Source organism: Lonchura striata, chromosome 35, assembly GCF_050655825.1.
Source record: "Lonchura striata isolate lonStrDom1 chromosome 35, ASM5065582v1, whole genome shotgun sequence".
Taxonomy (NCBI): domain Eukaryota; kingdom Metazoa; phylum Chordata; class Aves; order Passeriformes; family Estrildidae; genus Lonchura; species Lonchura striata.
The window spans coordinates 10,248,414-10,269,158 of record NC_140737.1 but is presented as its reverse complement, the minus strand read 5'-3'; the positions used below and the strand labels follow the sequence as shown (position 1 = coordinate 10,269,158).

The following is a 20,745-nucleotide window of genomic DNA, read 5'->3' as shown; positions in this document are numbered from 1 at the left end:
TGCTGATTCTGGGATTCTCTGAATCCACCCTTGGAGCTGTTGCAGGAGGAGCCCTGGGCCTCCTCTTCAGAAGCTCCAGCAGCCCAGGTCCCTCAGCTTCTCCTCACAGCCCCAAAGCCCATCCTGTCAGTCCTGCAGATCCTCTGCAGCTCCTCCTCACTGCCCAGAACAGAGAGCCCCACAGCCAGACACAGCAGCCCAGATGTGCCCCCCTGGCCTGGGGTGCCTCTGGCAAGGGAGCAGCACCAGGCACTGCAGGAGCTTGCAGACAATTCCTGCAGCACTTGTGGGATGATCCTGCTCCCCAAGGGACGTTCCCATGGTGCCAAGTCAGGAACTGCAATGGGGAGTGGGGCCAGAGAGGAAAGGGCAAACAGGGATGGGCTGTGTGCAGGGGAGGGAGCAAGGCAGGGCAAGAGGAAGAAATCTGTATCAGGAAGAGTAAAGAAAGCAAAGGTGAAGCCAAGGAAATGCTCAGGGAAGTTTGGGGGTGGCTGCCAGGCAGCCCTGGCTCTGAGCAGCAGCGTCTGCAGTGGGACAGGAAACTCCCAGCTGATGGGAACAAACTTTCTGGCTGACTGCAGAGGCCAGGACAAAGCTGAGTGGTTTCCCTGGCGTCCCCCAGCCCTTCCTGGCCCCAGGGGCTGATGGCATTTATGCTGCTTCAGGTTCATGTCCCCACAGCACCAGCATGGGGGTGCTCACGGGGGTTTTCTGTGCTGAGCATTGGCCTGGCCGTGTTCTTGAGAGAGCCTGGGCAAGGAGCCTGGAGCCCCCAGGCCCTGGCCTGAGGCGTCAGCGCTGCCCCAGCAGTGCCCATGGCCTGTCCCTGCTGCAGCCCCGGCACTGCCACCCCCAGGACTGTGCCCGGCCCCGAGAGCACTCAGGCCCTGCAGCAACACCAGGGCCACCAGGGCAGCGGGGCAGGGCCACGGGAGCAGCACTGGCAGCACCAAGTGCTGCTGCTCCTGGGCACAGCTGCTGTGCCAGCCCTGATCTGCCCCAGCTCTGCACACAGACATTGCTGCTGCAGCTCCAGAAAAGGCAACAAAAGGGCATCTCTGCAGAAAACTGTGCTGGGAGATCCTTTAGTTCCTTGAAAGCCACTGAGAGCACAATCCCTCTTTGAACACAGTCTGTGGGCACAGGGAAGGTGGAGAGAAACAAAATGAGAAATGGCACAAGGAATGACGTTTCGTCGTGGACAACATTAAAATGTAAAAAAAAGAAAAAGAACCTCCAAATGAAACCACAACAAGTATCAAAATGACTTTTATTAAAAGTTATTTGCAGAAATTGGCCAGCAGTTTAATGTTTCTGAAAGCATCCAGTCATCAGTCTCCACACTTCAGCCTTGAGCTCCTGGTTCCTCAGGCTGTAGATGAGGGGGTTCAGGGCTGGAGGCACGACCGAGTACAGAACTGACAGAGACAGATCCAGGGATGGGGAGGAGATGGAAGGGGGCTTCAGGTAGGTAACTGTGCCAGTGCTGATGAACAGAGAAACCACGGCCAGGTGAGGGAGGCAGGTGGAAAAGGCTTTGTGCTGTCCCTGCTCAGAGGGGATCCTCAGCACAGCCCTGAAGATCTGCACATAAGAGAAAATAATGAACACAAAACAACCAAATAGTAAAGAAATGGAAAACACAATGAACCCAAATTCCTTTAGGTATGATTGTGAGCAGGAGAACTTGAGGATCTGTGGAATTTCACAAAAGAACTGGTTCAGGGCATTGCCATGGCACAGGGGCAGGGAAAATGTATTGGCTGTGTGCAGCAGAGCATTGAGAAAGGCACTGGCCCAGGCAGCTGCTGCCATGTGGGCACAAGCTCTGCTGCCCAGGAGGGTCCCGTAGTGCAGGGGTTTGCAGATGGACACGTAGCGGTCATAGCACATGATGGTCAGGAGGCAAAACTCCGATACAATGAAGAAGAGAAAGAAAAAGAGCTGTGCAGCACATCCTGAGTAGGAGATGGTGCTGGTGTCCCAGAGGGAATTGTGCATGGCTTTGGGGACAGTGGTGCAGATGGAGCCCAGGTCGCTGAGGGCCAGGTTGAGCAGGAAGAAGAACATGGGCGTGTGCAGGTGGTGGCCGCAGGCTACGGCGCTGATGATGAGGCCGTTGCCCAGGAGGGCAGCCAGGGAGATGCCCAGGAAGAGGCAGAAGTGCAGGAGCTGCAGCTGCCGCGTGTCTGCCAGTGCCAGCAGGAGGAAGTGGCTGATGGAGCTGCTGTTGGACATTTGCTGTGGCTGCACATGGGCACCTGTTCATGGAGAAGGACAGGGACAAGTCAGGAGAGGCTGCTTGGAGCCAAATCTGGGCCATTCCCTGCAGCCTGTCCTGCTGGGACTCACCCACCCTTGTTCCTGCTCTGGGAAAACCTTCACCCAGGTCCCTGCCTGATCTCCAGTTGTGCTGGCTGAGTGTGCCAGGAGCAGTCAGGGCTGTGTGTGGGGGCACTCAAGGAGCCATCCCTGCCCTACTGCCGTGGGTTTGTGGCCATGTGGCAGAGGGAGAAGGCTGGATAATCAGGATTTGTCAGGGAAATCACTCCTGATGCTGAAAGGCTTGGTACCATCTGCATTCAGACCTCTAAAGGAATTTCACTTTATTTCTAAAGGAAATAGATGTCAGGAGTTGGTTTTAGGAATTGTTTTCCTATCCACTCACCATTCCTGGCCCTCTGAGGTCAGAAATCCCCAGCATTCCTGCTGCACTCAGAGTTTGCCACTGAGAGATGTGAGAGGCAAAGGATTCCCTGTGTCTGAGAGCAGGTGAGGGGCTGGATGGGCTTGTTCCCTCAGCACTGCTCTGCTCAGCCCCCTCTGCTTCCCTGAGCATCTCCCTGGGCCTGGACATCCCCTCCTGAGAGGTGCCTTGTCCCTGCCAGCGCTCACAGAGCCCATCCCACCCTGTGTGCCCTCGGCCCGGCCCTACAGAAACCTGCCTGTGTGCAGGGCCCTGGCTGGGGCAGGCTCTGTGTGCAGCTGGGCAAGGGCAGCTCAGGAGAGCCCTGCTGGGCCCTGCAGAGGTGATGCTGCTGCTGCCCAGGGCTGAGGAGTGGCTGAAGGCCCTTTGGGAGGCTCCCAGCAGAGACACTGACCAGCCAAAGTCACAGTTCTGGAGTCCCTGTAAATGTTCAAACATTCCTTTGATGATCCTGTGTGTCCCTTTCAACTCAGAATGTTCTGTCATTCTGGGATTACAATTCCTGTTCTGCTTCTCTCAACCCCCTGTTGTCTATAATAAAAGGAGAAAAAAGCCCTTGCAACAGTGTTAGAACAGTAAAGTAACAACCAGACCATTATTGTAAGCTTCCAGGTGTCCCAGTGGGGATGAGGCACACCCAGCCGCTGATTACAACAATTCATAAAGGTTGATTAACTAGGATATTTAACAAGGACATTCAAAAGAATATTCACTCGTCCCAGTTACACACCCCTGGCTCAACACATTGGAGGAAGTAGAAGGACTTTTTTCCCTCAGTTTTTGTTATCACTGCTGGCATCCAAAAACCAAAATGTTCTTCTTGTAGGTGCTCATCCTGTTCAAAAGACTATATAATATTCAAAAATGTATTTATACAGTCAGGTAATTTTTCTAAATTCTAAGAGAAACCATAAGAAAATGTACTAGAGTTAATTAAATATAATAGATATAGAGGTATATAATAACAGTTTAATAATGTTCAGTAAGAGTTTAAGAGAGTTAATCAAGACTTAAATAGCAATAATAAAGGATTATAGTTTTCTAAGTATATAAGTATAATCCTTGGCTTACCTTCTTTGGGAAGTGTCCTCCGGAGCTGTGCCCAGGCTGGTCTGGAGCTGGGAGCAGCCCTGCCCCAGCCAGCCCCTCTCAGCAGCAGCACCTGCCCTGCTCAGGGTGGCTCCTTCCCCCCACAGCTCCTGGCCAGCGCTGGGAGCAGCTCCAGGGCCGGCTGAGAGCTGTCCCTGGCAGGCAGCAGAGTCCCTGGCCCAGCACAGCGCCCTGGGCTGCAGGACCCTGCTCTGCAGGACAGCCCTGGGCACCCCTGGCTGCTCTGCACAGGAGATGAGCAGAGAATGCACTCACAGGCTCTGTGGGCATTGGCATGTTCCAGCTTTAGGAGATCTCTCCAGGAGCTGCAGCTGCATTGTCCTGCAGCCAGAGGTTCCTGTGCCAAGGGCTGGCAGTGATTCTGCCCCAGGCACTTCTCAGCCCCTTCCCAGCCCTGACTGATTGAAGCTCTCTGTGCCTCTGTGCTGTGCCCGGGCTGGCTGCAGGCAGTGCCCTAGCCCTGCTGGGCTGGCAGAAGAGCTGCTCAGCAACAGAAATGTGCTTTTGAAGCTCTGCTTGCTTACCAGCATCACCCTCTGTGCCAGGAGCCCAGCTCAGCAGCACAGACACAGCACAAGGACTTTAATGACCCTCTGGGGCTTTGTGCTCAGGCCCTGAACATCAGGCCCTGAGAGGGAGCTGCAGAAACCTCTCCAGAACTCCAAGTCACAATCCAACTCCAAAGTTTCTTGGACTTTTAATGGGTCCCACTGAGGGACACGACTGACAAAGTGTCCCCAGGCCCCAGGCAGAGCAGAGAACTGGAGGCACTGATGACAGGAGGGGACAAAGAGAAGCCAAGTCTTGGTGCCCTGGGGCACAGCAGGGTCTGTGCCACCAAGGGCTGTGAGGAGACACCTTGTCCTGAGGCCCTGGGGCCTCCTGGCACAGCCCCAGCCAGGCTGGGCACTGTCAGCCCCTGGTCCTGCCCTCAGCATCCCTCCCTAGCCCACATCCCAGTGGCCTCAAGGATCTGCTGGAAGGAGTCCCTGGGGAACCTTGGTCAGGAATGGCCCTGGGGGCTCCTTCATGCTCCCAGGGAACTGCAGGTTTTGCAAAGGACTTTGGCTTTTGCTTTTGCCTTGGAGACTCTGAGAGCTTTCTGCAAACATGGCTTCCAATTATCTTCTTTAATTAGTCCCTGGAGAGGCTTTGTCAGGAACAACACTCAGTGGGGCCCATTAATGCTTCAAGGTACTTCAGTTGTTTTAAGGTACTTGGTGTTTCCCTTTTGATACAAACACTGTGAGAGGTTTGTGCAATCATGGCCCCAATTATCTGCTTTAATGAGTCCCTTGAGAGCTTTGTACTGACACTCAGTGGGGCTCATTAATACTTTAAGATTCTTAACATTTGTGAGGTATTTTTGGATTTTCCTTTCCATACTGACAGTTCTTTGTGCCATTTTCAATCTCTGAGAGGTTTTTTTGCAATCCTGGCCTCCAGTTCTCTCCTCCAAGGACTCCATGAAGAGCGTTTGGTATAGATGGACCTTTGTGGTTCCCAATAATGCTTTAGACTCCAACCACTTTGGGTATTTCCTCTGACTTGGACTCCTGGAAAGGTTTGTGCAATCTCTTCTCAGGCCCTGAGGTTACAGGGCTCAGCTCCAAATGCACCACAGGGCTCATTAGGATCAAGCAAGTCCTGAAAAATCATGGCTTTAGCTTGATTTCCCTCTGCTCTAGTGCAGTTCATCAGGAAGTTTCTGTAGTGGTTTTGGTTCACCATTTTGAGATTTCTCAGCCAATGCATCAATTAGTGTGGTGGGTTCAGTGTTGGCTAATTACCAGTACATTCACTAGAATATACTTACTCATTTCCTGCTGTGAGATAGGATTAGGATAAAGGCAAAGTGGGCTCAAAACTCTAAGAGCATGAATAAAATTTTGATAACAGTAACTAAAAGAAAAAGCAACATGGATAGAACAAAACTTTCAGAACACTTCCCCTCACCATACAACCTGACAATGTAAAGAGACAAAACATAAAATTTTCGGTCAGTTTACCACCTCTAGAATAGTCTGTCTTCATTAAGGGAGAGAAGTCGGTCATGTTAATGTTATAGAGGCTTCTCCACAAGAAAACAGTTATCTCACGGGTTTTGATTTCCACAAATAGCAGCCACCCAAAAAATCTGCAATTGTAAAGTCCCTGACATTTTTTCGCAGCTTTTACCACAGCTGTGCTTATGAGCCATATCAACTTATGGGGTATTAGTGTAAAGATGAGCTGTTTAAGAGCAAAGGTTCTCTTCATCTCTTTCTGAAATCATCTTAATCTCTGGGAGCAGAGATCTTCTTCTTCTCTCCCTGAGGGCACAGGGTCTCATCACTCTGCTCTTTCTCTGTTCAAACTTCTCATGGGATCACAACTACTTCAATATTTGCTTACTTTAGCATGGAGGCCTTTGCTGAAACAAGTCATCTCCCCATAGTTTTCAATGCATTATAGGGAAAAAGAGAGTCTGATGTATCAATGACATCCTTCTCCACAGCTTTACCAGAGGATTCCAGCCCCAGGATCAAGGCATCTCCTCTTCAGTGACCTCGGTGTGTTCATGCTGCTCCTCTGTGTGCCTGCCCTGTGTCCTTTTCTCTCACTGGAGAGAGGATGGCAGCACTGGCAGAGTCAATATCTGCCCGGAGCTGCAGATGGTTCCGTGAGCCCAGCTGGGCTCAGTGGCCAATTCTAATTTTGGCCATGGTCCCTTGTACATGAATACCAGTACTTTTCCATAGGAATGAAGGAACAAAGTGCCACTTCTTTAGGGGCAGATGAGAGGTGACCACCAGAGGACAGGTCCAGCCAGAGCTGCCAGATTTTGTTCTGAGAGATACCCTTGAATATCAGAAAGTTTTTTGGCAGAGTGTCAGTTTTGGCAATGGGCATCTGAAAAGATGGACGGTTCGTTTCCATACAGAGGAGAGCATGGAGCCCCAGTGCTCCAGGAGCTGATGAGAGGCAGCCCTTGACATCCCAACATCAGCCAGACCTCTCAGGTGGCCCCTGGCAGGCCAAGCCAGCCAGACCTGGTCCATGTTCCCTCGCTTCCATGGAGCCCCACAGTGTCCCAATGGTCCCTTGCTTCCAGGAGGCCCTGAGGTGTCACAATGCCCCCTTGGTGACACCAGGCCCTGAAGGGTCGGAATGGTCTCCATGGTTCCATCAGGCCCCACAGAGTCATAATGGTCTCTGGGTCCATGAAGCCCCACGGTGTCACCATGGCCCCTTGGTTCCATGGGCTCCAGTGGTGCCACAATGATCCCCTTGGTTCCATGAGGTGCCCACAGTGTCACAGTGATCTCCATGGGACGGAAAGAACCGAGCCCCAGTGTGGCAGGGGCAGTGTCACGATCCGCTTATAGCGGGGTGTCGTGATGGTTCGTTAGCCGATCCCAAAGTGCAAAAGACACTCAGCAGTTTAATCACAACAAATGCACCTTTATTAAGGGCCAAAACAATAAATGCGATAGTGGGTTCAGAAAAGAAATAAGAAGGATAGAGAGAGAGAGAGAAGGGGGGATGGGAATAGCTACCAACACAGGCGGAGTCCTCACTGGTCCGGACGATGGGGATCCGTCTTGTTGTGTTGGGGAGAGTCTCCAAAGTTCTACCTATCCCAGGGGTCCAGTTATAGTCCACAGAGGGAAAAGGGGGGGAGCAGGCAGAACAATGAGAGTCTATTGAAATTGCTGTGGGGGAACAAGTGTATTTACAGAACATCATCTAGGCTGAACAAACACAATAAGGGATAAGTCCATTGAAGTTACTGGAGAAGAACAGGTCAGGTCATTCTCTCCCTTCGCCCACTGTTTGTGGTAGGAGTCTCAGTCTCAGTCCTTGGGGAGAGGGTTCTTGATCTCCATCTGTCATGGTGGTAATGAGGCAGATGAGGGGTCTTCAGTGAGAGACCACCAGAGTCACCCCAACAGTTCATTTGGCTTAAAGGTGGAGAGTGAAGCAGGAATTGCAGTAGGCCGCTCTGTGCTGGGTCCACGCTGGGTCTTCGCCAAGTCCTTGCCAACTCCTTGCCAAGTTCTTGCCGGTCCTCATTGGGAACAGCACGTAACGGTACAGCGGCTACACCTGCACTGTTGCCTTCTCCAAGCCGGAACTGCAGAGGGGGAAGGGAAATCCTGCTCGTGGCAATCGGCAGGCAAATGAGTGAGGGTCTTCAGACGACCTCTTACAGGCAGCCACCAGAGGCCAAGGCCAGCCAGACTTGATGGTAGTGGCAGATTTTGACTGGGAGCAACCCTTGGATATAGGGAATTTTAGAGGTGAAATCCCAATTTCAGACATGGACACCCAAAGTAGAAGGATGGTTCTTTTCCACAGGAAGAAAAGCACGGAACACCAGTGTTTCAAGGACAGATGAAAGGCTTCCACCAGAGGCCTATGGCAGCCAGACTTCTCTGTCCTGGTAGCTTTTGTCTGAAAGCAACCCTTGGATATAGCGAATTTGGGAAGTGGAACCCCAATTTCAGCCATTTCTGCGTAGATAAGAAGGCCAGTTCTTTTCCATAGGAAGGAAAGCACGGAGCCCCAGTGTTTCAGAGGCAGAAGTGAAGAGAAGTGGCTCTTGAGAGGCCAAGCCAGCCAGACCTGTTTGTCCTGGCAGCTTTTGTCATGGGGAGATCCTTGGATATATGGAATTTGGGAGAAGGAATCTCAATTTTGACCATGAACACCTTGAGAAGAAGGACAGGTCTTTTTAATTGGAAGGAAAACCACTGACCCCAGTGTTTGAAAGCAGGTGAGAGGCTTCCCCAAGAGGCCAAGGGCAGCCAGACCTGTCTGTCCTGGCAGATTTCACTGGGAGCAATCATTGGATGTACAGAGTTTTGGCAGTGGAATCACAGTTCTGGCCATGGATGCCTGCTCAGGATGGATGTTTTTTTCCTATAGGAAAGAAAAGCACAAAATCCAAGTGTTCTAGAAGAAGATGAGATGTGGCCAGCCTTAAGCCAAGCCAGCCAGACCTCTCTCTCCTGACAACTTTCATCTAGGGGCTATCCTTGGACATAGGGCATTTTGGAGGTGGAATCTCAGTTCTGGCCGTGGACACCTAGACAGGAAGAAGAGTTCTTTTCATTAGGAATGAAAGCACAGAGTCCCAGTGTTTCAGAGGCAGATGAGTGCCAGCCCTCAGGAAGCCAAGGCCAGCCAGATTTGTGATTCCTGGCATCATTTTTCTGGGAGCTATCATTGGATATACGGAATTCTGGAGGCAGATGCCCAATTTTGGCCATGGGTACCTGGTTGAGATGGATGTTTTTTCCCCATAATAAAGAAAAGCACATGGTCCCAGTGTTTGAAAGGCAGATGAGAGGTGGCTCCTGGGTAGCCAAGGCAGCCAGACCTGTCTCTCCTGGCAGATTTCATCTATAAACAATCCTTGCAATATAAGGAAATTTGGAGGAGGAATTCCAGTTTTGGCTATAGGCCCCTGGAGGAGAAGAATAGTTCTCTCCCATAGGATGGAAAGCCCAGTACCCCAATGTCACTATGGGACATGAGAAAACATGATGGGCACCTTTGCGTTTATGACGGTAAAAGAAATTAAATTTATTTCTGACTCCAACATTTATAGTTTTCCAAAGGTGACAGTGGATTGGAGGGTGAAAGTGCCACCTTCCAATGACACTGGACAAAACTACCGTCCATCAAATTTCTCCTCCTCTATGAAGGAATGCAAAGTAATAAGTTATTTACAGAAATTTGTGTGAGAAAATTTGATACAAGAATGTAAACTCAGAAGGTCTTAGAAAATCTTAAAAAATCAGGCCGACACCCCAGTGCTTCAGGGGCAGATGAGAAGCAGCCGTCAACATGCCAAAGTCAGCCAGACCTGTCAGGTGGTCCCCAGGAGGCCCAGCCAGCCAGACCTGTTCCATGTTCCCTTGGTTCTGTGGGACCGGACAGTGTCACAATGGTCTCCTTGGTTCCATCAGGCCCTGGAGTGTCTCAATGTTCCCCTTGCTTCTGCAGTGTCACAGTTGCCCCGTGCTTCCATGAGGCCTTGCAGTGTCACAATGGCTTTGTGGTTCCACAAAGCCCTGATGTGTCACAATGGCCCATCGGCTCCGTGTGCCCTCGCTGTGTCACAACGGCTCCTCTGTGACACTGCGGCTGTACAAGGTCACCATGGACCCTTGGTTCCTTGGGGTCTCTGAGTTCACAATGGTCTCCTTGATTCCATGAGGCAGCACAGTGCCACAATGGCCACTTGGTTCCATGAGGATCTGCAGGGTCACACAGGTTTCTGACATTTGTCCTTGCTGCCCCTCACATCCCCGTGCCCCACAAACAGCCCCGAGCCACCCGTGAGGGACAGGCCCTGCTGTGCCAGGCTGGGCTCAGGGCTTGGCCTTTCTGCTTTCCCCAGCCAGCCCAGGCCTTGCTCAGCATTGCAGTTCCCTGCTCTGAGCCTTGGGCTCCCTGCAATCCTGGCCTCAAGGATCTGCTCCCACAAGTCCCTGGGAGCCTTTGGCAGTCCCTGCCCTCAGTGGGGCCCAGTGATGCTCCAAAGGACTTGGAGTTTTGCTCCTGACTCCTTGAGCAGCTTCTTCAGCGTTCTCTCAGTGCCTGAGGGTTCTGGACTCAGCCCCAAATCCACCATGGGGATCATCAAAATGCAGGAATCCTTCAGGGGCGCTTTGTCTTCATTCAATTGTCTGCAAATCTCCTGGGCTTGTGCAGCTGATTGGAGTCAGTTTGGAGTTCTTGTAAGGAGGAAGATTTCCAAGTGCACCTCCTGAATTTTTTTCTTTAATCAAGTGAGTATTCTTAGTTTCCAGTTCAGAGAAGAGCTGATAGAAGCATTCCCCTAGTGACCTTGATACTCAGTGTCTCCTTAGTAGGTCTGGGCATGTAGAAGAATGAGCCCCTTGAGGGCTGACCCTGTTTGGACAAGCTGCTCCTCAGCCCCAGCCTCACCATGTCTGACATCGCCCACCTGGCACTGACATCCCTGTGCCCTGCAGCAGAACCTTGTCCCTGAGCTCTGCAGCTCCATGTCCCAGCCCATTGCACCGTGTCCCACCTGCTCTCCTCAGGGCTCTGCCTGCACACAGGCCCAGGAGAAGATTTCCTGTTGGGAAAGAAAGAATGGAAAAGCCTGAGCAGGTTTCCTAAACAACAAACCCCACTCAGTAGCCACCTGCTCAGTACAGGCTGCCTGGAATGGTGTCACCTTTCTCCAAGGGACAGTGTTACCAGAAATGATCTCTGGAAGCAGAATTCTCTGAGTCTCCCAGCTGAATTCTCTGTCCCTGTCCTTTCCCCAGATCTCTGTTGCAGATGGAAGCTGCTGGTGCCATCCTCACCTTTAACCTCTCTTTGGAATGCAAACAGATGTTCCCAGGTCTGTTAAGCAGGATTTGCTCAATGTTTCTATAAATTTTTTGTGTTCCTCATGGAACAAAGGGGCCATTTTGGAACTGAGGGGGTGACGTGGAAGCAAGGAGTCAATTGTGACCCTGGGGTCCCATGGAACCAAGGGGCCATGGTGACACAGGAGGGCCATGTGGATCCAGTGGTCCATTGTGACACTGTGGATCCAAGGAGACCATGGAGACACCCCCAGAACCTCATGGAACCAAGGAGTCCATGGTGACCCAGCAGGGCTGCATGGAGCCAATGGTCCATAGTGACACTGCTCATCCAAGGAGGCCATTTGGACACTGCAGAAGCTCATGGAGCGAGGTGGCCATTGTGACACTGAAGAACTTCATGACACCAAATATCCATGGGGACACAGCAGGGCATCATGGAACCCAGGAACCGCTGTTGGCAGTGCAGAAACTCATGGAACCAGGGGCCCTTGTGGCACTGCAGAACCAACACAGCTGCTGCACCTTGTCCCCTGCCCTGCACAGCTCCTTGGGAGGCATGGCAGGAGCAGCACCCTCGGAGCCTCGGGAATGACCCTCTGGGATCCATGGCACACACTCCCAGGGGCTGGAATTCCAGTTCCCAGCCAGGAAAATATGTCCCTGCCCTTGAAGGAAAAGCTCTTATGAAAGAGCCAAAAACCAAGTAGAGCAGGATCCTACAGTGACATTTCACTGCCAGCCTTCCTAACTTCACCCATGGTTGTTGTAGCTCATGGATTGGGAATTATATCAGGGCAGGGTCTTTGGAGGGAGCTGCCATGGGTCAAGGGAGACACTGAGAGAGAAACAGAGCAGGCAAATGAAGGCAGGAGAGAAAGGAAGTGTTTTGGTTTGGAATGACAGGTGTCTGCTAAGAAAGGCAGGAGCCTCCCCTGAAATGGAAAAATGTAGACTCTTTCTTTCTGAATTGTTATAAATTTGAAATTAAGGGGTGGCTCTCAGGTAAAATATGGGAGTGGGAATAACAGTTCTTTATTTAGGAAGAAAAGAAAAAGATAAAATAAACAATGCAGTAAACTCAAACAACACTGACAGAGTCAGAATACAACCTGACACCCTGTTGGAAGGGTGTTGGCCGCAGTCCAATTGGAATTGTGGCTGCAGTCCTCCTGGAGTGTCAGGTGTGGTTCTGTTGGGGTAGTGATCCTGTAGAAACGGGTGTCTTCTTCTGAAGAGGAAGAGGCAGCTGTTCCTCTGAGAAATCCAGCCCAGAAAAAGCTGTGTTGGTGGGCCAGAATCTCAAGACTAGATGCAGGTAGGAATGCTTGGCTCCTCCCTCTGGGTGGAACATTTCACAATGGGATGTTACAGTTCTTATCAGTCATGCAGTGACATTCAATAGCCCATTATCAGCAGATGTCTCCCCTGAGGGAGGATTGATTGTGGAAGAGTGTTGGAACTCAAAATGTCTCTCAGACATTTTTAGAGGTTCCAGGCCTTGCTTAGAAGCATTTTAGACCCTGGCAAACAGCTGGAAACAGCTGTGATTTTGAGTTTGAGCCATGGAATGAGTTACCAACTTTGGAGGTGGAACAAGCAGTCTCAAAAGATTAGATAATATTGTAAAAGTAGTTACAAAACAGAGGGGAAATATTTTTAGTATTTTACAGGGGGGTTTTAACACTTGTACAGGGGGGGTTTTTAATTTGTACATGGGGGTCAGAAGTTCTAAGATGGAGGAAAGTGGGCTGATCCTGTTCTTCCTCCTTCTTTTTCCTTGCCTCCATGTTCTTGGTGATGTTGGCACTCACAGATTTGTTTAGAGTAGAAAAGCACTTTGTAATATAGGTAGTAGGTATTGGGGGAAAACTATAAACATGCAATACGTAATATATCATATAAAAGATAGCAGCAGCCCTGGGCGGGGAGAGAGAAGAAGAACACAGCAGACAGAGAGGATGTCAGGTGTGTGTGCCTCTGCCTGAGCTGCTGACCAAACTGCAGTAGCCAGAGAAGACAATCTTTTAGATAACTAGCAATAAACTGCCTTGAGACCGAACAAAAAGAGGCTGCGGAGTTTTTCTTTGAAAGCATGGGTTGGAGGAGAGACTTTACCACCACATGAAACCCCTGACCAAGCCCAGGGTTCTCACAGGTCACAGGGTTACTGTAAATCCCCTTCTCCAGCCAGCTGTTGGACTGTAAAATCTGGCCCATTTGCATCTTGAGTATAAGTCTCTGAAATGTTTTTAATTGTCTTTTCCAATGCCTTTCCAATAGCATATATTCTGCCGGGGAAAGAAGGCAGTGGGCAATGTTTTTAAAGTCATGAGGTACCAAAATATGTGCTGAAAAGAGCTTCCAGGAAATTTCTGAAAATATGTGAACTTCTACCATGTTCTTTGGCTATATTTCGTAGTTGTATCAGTTCTTTATTTGTGTTAGGTTCCCACGTTAATTTAGTGGTGGCCCCGCCTCTTTTCCCCTTCATATAAATTGCTGGGAAGGCAGAAATTCTCTGAGCTAGTTCCCAATTCCCTGCCCGCGTCGCTTCCATTTTGATTAGAGCCCATGGATCAATTTCCTCTGTGTCAGAATCGGACTCACTGTGCTCAAACGAGGAGTGAGAGAGAGCAGGAGGTGCACTACGCTTTTTTGGGCGTGTTGGACAAGGGTTTGCAGGGGTGTGGGGGCTGGACAGAGTGCGAGGGGGCAGCTGGCTGGGCTTGGCTAGAGGGAGGCAGCAGTGGAGCGGCGATGGCAGCGCCGCTGTGGCACAGCCTGCGAAGGGCTGAGGTGCGTGGGGAAGCGGGGTGCCCCCGTGGGGGTCTCGGAGGTGCCGTTCGGGGGGCGCTGAGGGTGGGTGGGTGGGTGCAGCGCTTGGGGATGAGGGCACGGGAGGAGCGGGGCAGAGGAGGCGGTGGGGCTGGGGGAGCTGCTGCCATCCCGGCGGGGCTGGGCAGGCAGGGATGGGAGCGGGCTGGGGAGAGCCGCAGCGGGGCCGGGAGGCACGGCTGCAGGGCTGGGGCAGTCACGGGGGCTGCGCGGAGGTTTTGGAGCGAGGCAGGGCGTTCCCGATGGAAACCGACGCAGTTACAGCCGAGCACTGAGCGGGGCACGGGGCGCGCAGCGCGCCGCGTGTTGCGGGACCGGGAGCGGAATCCGCGCCTGCCGCGGCCGAGGGGGAGCCGGGGGATGGGTGGGCTCCACGGACCCCGCGGGTGGGTGGGGTGGGACAATTTCCGTGTTCCCCGTCCCAGGAATTGAGAGAGGAATGTTATCTGGCTAATCAGCATTTGAAGGGACAGTGTCTGTTGAGAAAGATAAGGGTGGGATTTCCTCAGCAGAGGGAAGCTGCAGAGAATTTGTCTTTTCCACTGCTTTAGTAATTGAGTGAAATAGAGGTAGAAACTTAGTTACAGAAAAGTTTTCATTAGTTTGGAAAGCGTATATTCTTTTCCCTACTATGTCCCAAAAAGAACCTAAACCAATAGTGTGTGTGTTAGTATCTGGAAACTGGGAAATAATCTATTCTATAATTTTTTCCAAGTTAGTTTTTGAAAGATTACCTTTAGAGAAAGAAAAGCTGTTAGCAGATAGGATTTCTAGGATTTGTAAATATAAGTCTCTCTCATTATGGGATACTTTTAATTTACTAGATTTTGATCCCATTTCAGTATTGTTCCCTTTTCTCCCCCAGCAGTAAAAAGAAAAAGAAAAAAAAACAAAACAAAAAAAAAAAAAAAAACAAAACAAAAAAAAAAACAAAAACGAAAAGTGACTCAAGATAAAAGTGTGCAAAAACCACTATTTTAAACTTACACTTCTTCAGCCCAATGTGGGTCAAGGAACTGCTGGGTGGGTGGTCTGCCATCCAGCTCCTGAGGACCTCGTCCCAGACGGCGATGTGCAGGTTCATCGGACACCTCTTCAGATAACTTCTTCTATAATGGAGCAGTTACCTTCAAGTGGTCATAGCCAGCCTAGACAGTAACAATTCATGAGGAATGCTGCTCTCAGGGGTGCCAGGATGCCAGTGCTCCCTTTGGGTGGCCACGTAATGCAACCTGGGGTCCCAGGAGTTCTTCCAACCCTGTCTGCCGTGGGTGTCCCGGATAGCACTGGGCTGATGGGCTCAGCCTGTCCAGATCCCTCAGCAGGCTCCCAGCCAGGGGCAAACTTAGCGAGCAGCTCTGGAGTGATTTCAGCTCTTTGGTGAATTCAGCTCTTAGTGATTTTAGCTCTTTGCTCGCTAATTGCCTCAGCAGATGCAGAGATGAGAGAGAGAGAAGGCTGTATGCGGTTCCACTGTGGTGTCTTTATTGGCAGCTCCTGCCAAAGGGACAGTGACAGCTCTTCTGCAGAACTGGGCAGAAATGGGTACAGGAGTGTTGGAAATTGTGCAGTTGCCAGGGTCAGGGTGAGTGTGACCCATGGTCTTACAGAGAGATAACAAGGGTCCAAATGCAGAAGAGGGGCTTCTTTGGTCCAGTCATGACTCAGGATTTCTTATCTTAGGTAACTGATCACCAGGGAGGCCTTGCAGGGCCTCTGACTGCTACAGATACAGACAGACCAGACTGGTTAATTGAAATCCAAACACCGTCACCATTGACCAATTTAGAAATCACCCTTTGGTAAACAAATCTCCATAATACGTTCCACATGTGCACAACAGGTGCAGCAAGTGAAGATAAGAATTGTTTCTCATTCTTTCCTCTGAGCTTTCTCACAGCTTCTCAGGAAAATTCTGGGAGAGCTCTCTCTGCTCAGAGGATATGTGATTGCCACAGGTCAGTTGTGACAGTCCAGGTCTAAGGACACCACGGTGACACTGCAGAACCTCATGGAACCAAGGGGCCATGGTGACACTGTGCTGCCTCATGGAATCAAGGAGACCATTGTGGAACTCAGACCCCAAGGAACCAAGGGTCCATGGTGACCTTGTGCAGCCGCAGTGTCACAGAAGATCCGTTGTGACACAGCGAGGGCACACGGAGCCCAGGGGCCATTGTGACACATCAGGGCTCTGTGGAACCACAAAGCCATTGTGACACTCCAGGGCCTCATGGAACCAAGGAGACCATTGTGACACTGTGGGGTCCCACAGAACCAAGGGAACATGGAACAGGTCTGTCTGGCTGGGGCTCCTGGGGACCACCTGACAGGTCTGGCTGACCTTGGCATGTCGAGGGCTGCTTCTCATCTGCCCCTGAAGCACTGGGACCCTGGGCTTTCCTTCCTATGGGAGAGAACTGTCCTGCTCTTCCAGAGGCCAAAACCGGGATTTGTTCTCCAAATTTTCTTATATTGCAAGGATTGTTCCCAGATGAAATCTGCCAGGAGAAACAGGTCTGGCTGCCTTGACCACCCAGTGGCCACCTCTCATCTGCGTTTCAAACACTGGGACCATGTGTATTTCTTACTTATGTGAAAAACCACCCATCTCAACTATGCACCCGTGGCCACAATGCAGCATCTGCCTCCAGAAATCCCTATATCTAAGGATATCTCTCAGAAGCTGCCAGGACTGACAAGTCTGGCTGGCCTTGGCTTCCTGAGGGCTGGCACTCATCTGCCTCTGAAACACTGGGACTTTGTGCTTTTCTTCCTAATGAAAATAATTCATCTTCCTGTCCCAGCAACCATGGCCAAAATTGAGATTCCACCTCCAAAATTTCCTGTGTCCAAAGATATACCCTAGACAAAAAGTGCAGGGAGAGACAGGTCTGGCTGGCTTGGCCTAAGGGTGGCCACCTCTCATCTTCTTCCAGAACACTTGGATTTTTGCACTTTTTCTTCCATAGGAAAAAAACCGCTCATCTTGACCAGGCACCAATGGCCAAAATTGGGATTCCTCCTCCAAAACTCTGTATATCCAAGGAATTGCTCCCAAGTGAAAGCTGCCAGGACAGACAGGTCTGGGTACCCTTGGCCTCTTGAGAACTGCTTCTCATCTGCTTTCAAAACACTGGGGCGTGGTGCTTTCCTTCCAATGAAAAAGAACCATACTTCTTAAGGTGTTCATGGTCAAAACTGAGATTCCTCTTCCCAAATTCCATATTGCCAAGGGTTTCTCCATGACAAAAGCTGCCAGGAAGAACAGGTCTGTTTGGCTGAGCCTCCCAGGAGTGACGTCTTTCTTCTTTGCCTTTGAAACACTGGGGCTCTGTGCTTTCCTTCCTATGGAAAAGAACCATCCTTGTTTATGCAGGAATGGGCGAAACTGGAATACAAACTCCCAAATTCCCTATGTCCAAGGGTTGCTTTCAGAGAGGTCTGGCTAGCCTGGGCCTCTGGTGGCCACCTTTCATCTGCCCCTGAAACATCGGTGTTCCATGCTTTTCTTCCTTTGGAAAAGAACCGTCCTTCTACTCTGGATGTCCATGTCTGAAATTGGGATTCCACCTCTAAAATTCCCTATATCCAAGGGTTGCACCCAACCAAAATCAGCCAGTACCATCAAGTCTGGCTGGCCTTGGCCTCTGGTGGCTGCCCCTGCCACACTGGGGCTCGGTTCTTCCCTTCCCATGGAGATCACTGTGACACTGTGGGCACCTCATGGAACCAAGGGGATTATTGTGGCACCACTGGAGCCCATGGAACCAAGGGGCCATGGTGACACTGTGGGGCTTCATGGACCCAGAGACCATTATGACTCTGTGGGGCCTGATGGAACCATGGAGACCATTCTGACCCTTCAGGGCCTCGTGTCACCAAGGGGGCATTGTGACACCTCAGGGCCTCCTGGAAGCAAGGGACCATTGGGACACTGTGGGGCCCCATGGAACCAAGGGAACATGGACCAGATCTGGCTAGCTTGGCCTTCCAGGGGCCACCTGACAGGTCTGGCTGATGTTAGGATGTCAAGGGCTGCCTCTCATCAGCTCCTGGAGCACTGGGGCTCCATGCTCTCATTTGTATGGAAAAGAACCATCTGTCTTTTCAGATGCCCATTGCCAAAACTGACATTCTGCCTAAAATATTTCCTGTATTCAAGGGTATCTCTAAGAACAGGATCTGGCAGCTCTGGCTGGCCTTGTCCTCTTGTGGTCACCTCTCATCTGCCCCTAAAACAGTGGAGCTCTGTTCCTTCATTCCTATGGAAAAGAACTGGTCTTCATGTCCAGAGACCATGGCCAAAATTAGAATTGGCCACTGAGTCTGGCCAGGGTTGTGTAACCATCTGCAGGCCAAGGGGAGATATTGACTCTTCCAGTGCTGCCATCCTCCCTCCAGTGAGAGAAAAGGACACAGGGCAGGCACACAGAAGAGCAACATGAACACACCGAGGGCAGGGAAGAGGAAGTTGAGTCCCAGATAGGAGGGATGAGGAGATGCCTTGATCTTGGGGCTGGAATCCTCTGGTAAAGCTGTGGAGAAGGATGTCATTGATATATCAGACTCTCTTTTTCCCTATAATGCATTGAAAAGTATGGGGAGATGACTTATTTCAGCAAAGGCCTCCATGCTCAATTGAGCAAATGTTGCAGTAGCTGTGATCCCATGAGAAGTTTGAACAGAGAAAAATAGAGAAAACTGATGAGAGCCTGTGCCCTCAGGGAGAGATGACCTCTGTTCCCAGAAATGAAGATGATTTCAGAAATAGGTGAAAAGAACTTTTGCTCTTAAACAGCTCATCTTTAATCTAATATCCCATAAGTTAACATGGGCTATAAACACAGCTGTGGGAAAGGCTGTGAAAAAATGGGAGGGACTTCACAATTACAGATTTTTCTGGGCAGCTGCTATTCATGGAAATGAAAATCCATGAGATAACTGTTTCATTGTGGATAAGTTTCCATAACATTAATAAGAGGAACTTTTCTCCCTGTTAGCTGACAGAAAATTTTACATTTGGTCTCTTTACATTGTCAGGTTGTATGGAGATGGGAAGTGTTCTGAAAGTTTTGTTCTGATTCTTATTACTCTTTCTTTTAGCTACTGTTAATAAACTTTTCTTTAGAAGTTTAAACTTTTCTTTTAAACTTCTGAGCCTACTTTGCCTTTTTTCCTAATCCCATCTCAGAGCAGGAAATTAGTAAGTATATTCTAGTGTGTGCACTGGTAATCAAGCAACACTGAACCTGCCACACTAATTAATACATTGGCCAAGAAATCTCAAATTGAAAAACCAAAACCACTACAGAAACTTTCCGATGAACTGCACTAGAGCAGAGGGAAATCTAGGCAGAGCCATGGTTTGTCAGGTCTTGCTTGATCCTAATGAACCCTGTGGTGCATTTGGAGCTGAGGCCTGGAATCTTGGGGCCTGAGAGGAGATTGCACAAACCTTTCCAGGAGTCAGAGTCAAGAGGAAACACCCAAATGTGTCTCAAGGCATTAATGGAACCCACTGAGGTCCATACCCAACACAGGCTCTTTATGGAGTCCTTGGAGGAGAGAACTGGAGGCCAGGATGGCACAAAAACCTCTCAGATACACTCAGTGTGGGAAGGAGATTCCAAAGTATTTTAAAAACCTTGAGTTTCTCAAAGTGTCAGTAAAAAGTTCTCAAGTAACTCATTAAATCAGATAATTTGGGCCATGATTGCACAAACCTCTCACAGAGTTGGTATCAAAAGGGAAACACCAAGTACATTAAAATAACTGAAGTACCTTGAAGCATTAATGGGCCCCACTGAGTGTTGTTCCTGACAAAGCCTCTCCAGGGACTAATTAAAGCAGAATATTGGAGGCCATGATTGCAGAAAGCTCTCAGAGAATGCAAGGCAAAAGCCAAAGCCAAAGTCCTTTGAAAAACCTGCAGTCCCTGGGAGCATGAAGGAGCCCCCAGGGCCATTCCTGACCAAGGCTCCCCAGGGACTCCTTCCAGCAGATCCTTGAGGCCACTGGGATGTGGGCTAGGGGGGGATGCTGAGGGCAGGACCAGGGGCTGACAGTGCCCAGGCTGGCTGGGGCTGTGCCAGGAGGCCCCAGGGCCTCAGGACAAGGTGTCTCCTCACAGCCCTTGGTGGCACAGACCCTGCTGTGCCCCAGGGCACCAAGACTTGGCTTCTCTTTGTCCCCACCTGGCATCAGTGCCTCCAGTTCTCTGCTCTGCCTGGGGCCTGGGGACACTTTGTCAGTCGTGTCCCTCAGTGGGACACATTAAAAGTCCAAGAAACTTTGGAGTTGGATTGTGACTTGGAGTTCTGGAGAGGTTTCTGCAGCTCCCTCTCAGGGCCTGATGTTCAGGGCTGAGCACAAAGCCCCAGAGGGTCATTAAAGTCCTTGTGCTGTGTCTGTGCTGCTGAGCTGGGCCGGGCTCCTGGCACAGAGGGTGATGCTGGTAACCAGGAAAAGCTTCAAAAGCACATTTCTCTTGCTGAGCAGCTCTTCTCCCAGCCCAGCAGGGCTGGGGCACTGCCTGCAGCCAGCCCAGGCACAGCACAGAGGCACAGAGAGCTTCAATCAGTCAGGGCTGGGAAGGGGCTGAGAAGTGCCTGGGGCAGAATCACTGCCAGCCCTTGGCACAGGAACCTCTGGCTGCAGGACAATGCAGCTGCAGCTCCTGGAGAGATCTCCTAAAGCTGGAACATGCCAATGCCCACAGAGCCTGTGAGTGCATTCTCTGCTCATCTC

General features: G+C 50.6%; 2 protein-coding genes across 2 annotated transcripts in view; both read right to left on the bottom strand.

Annotated features, from left to right (window-relative positions):
- Positions 1-20,745, bottom strand: part of LOC146764373 (uncharacterized) — a 198,762-nt gene that overhangs the window by 44,180 nt on the left and 133,837 nt on the right. The gene's annotated exons all lie outside the window — the stretch shown is intronic.
- Positions 1,309-2,260, bottom strand: LOC146764376 (olfactory receptor 14C36-like). Its single transcript, XM_085565299.1, has one exon. The coding sequence runs from the start codon at positions 2,239-2,241 to the stop codon at positions 1,309-1,311; it is 933 nt and encodes a 310-aa protein (XP_085421425.1). The 5' UTR covers positions 2,242-2,260.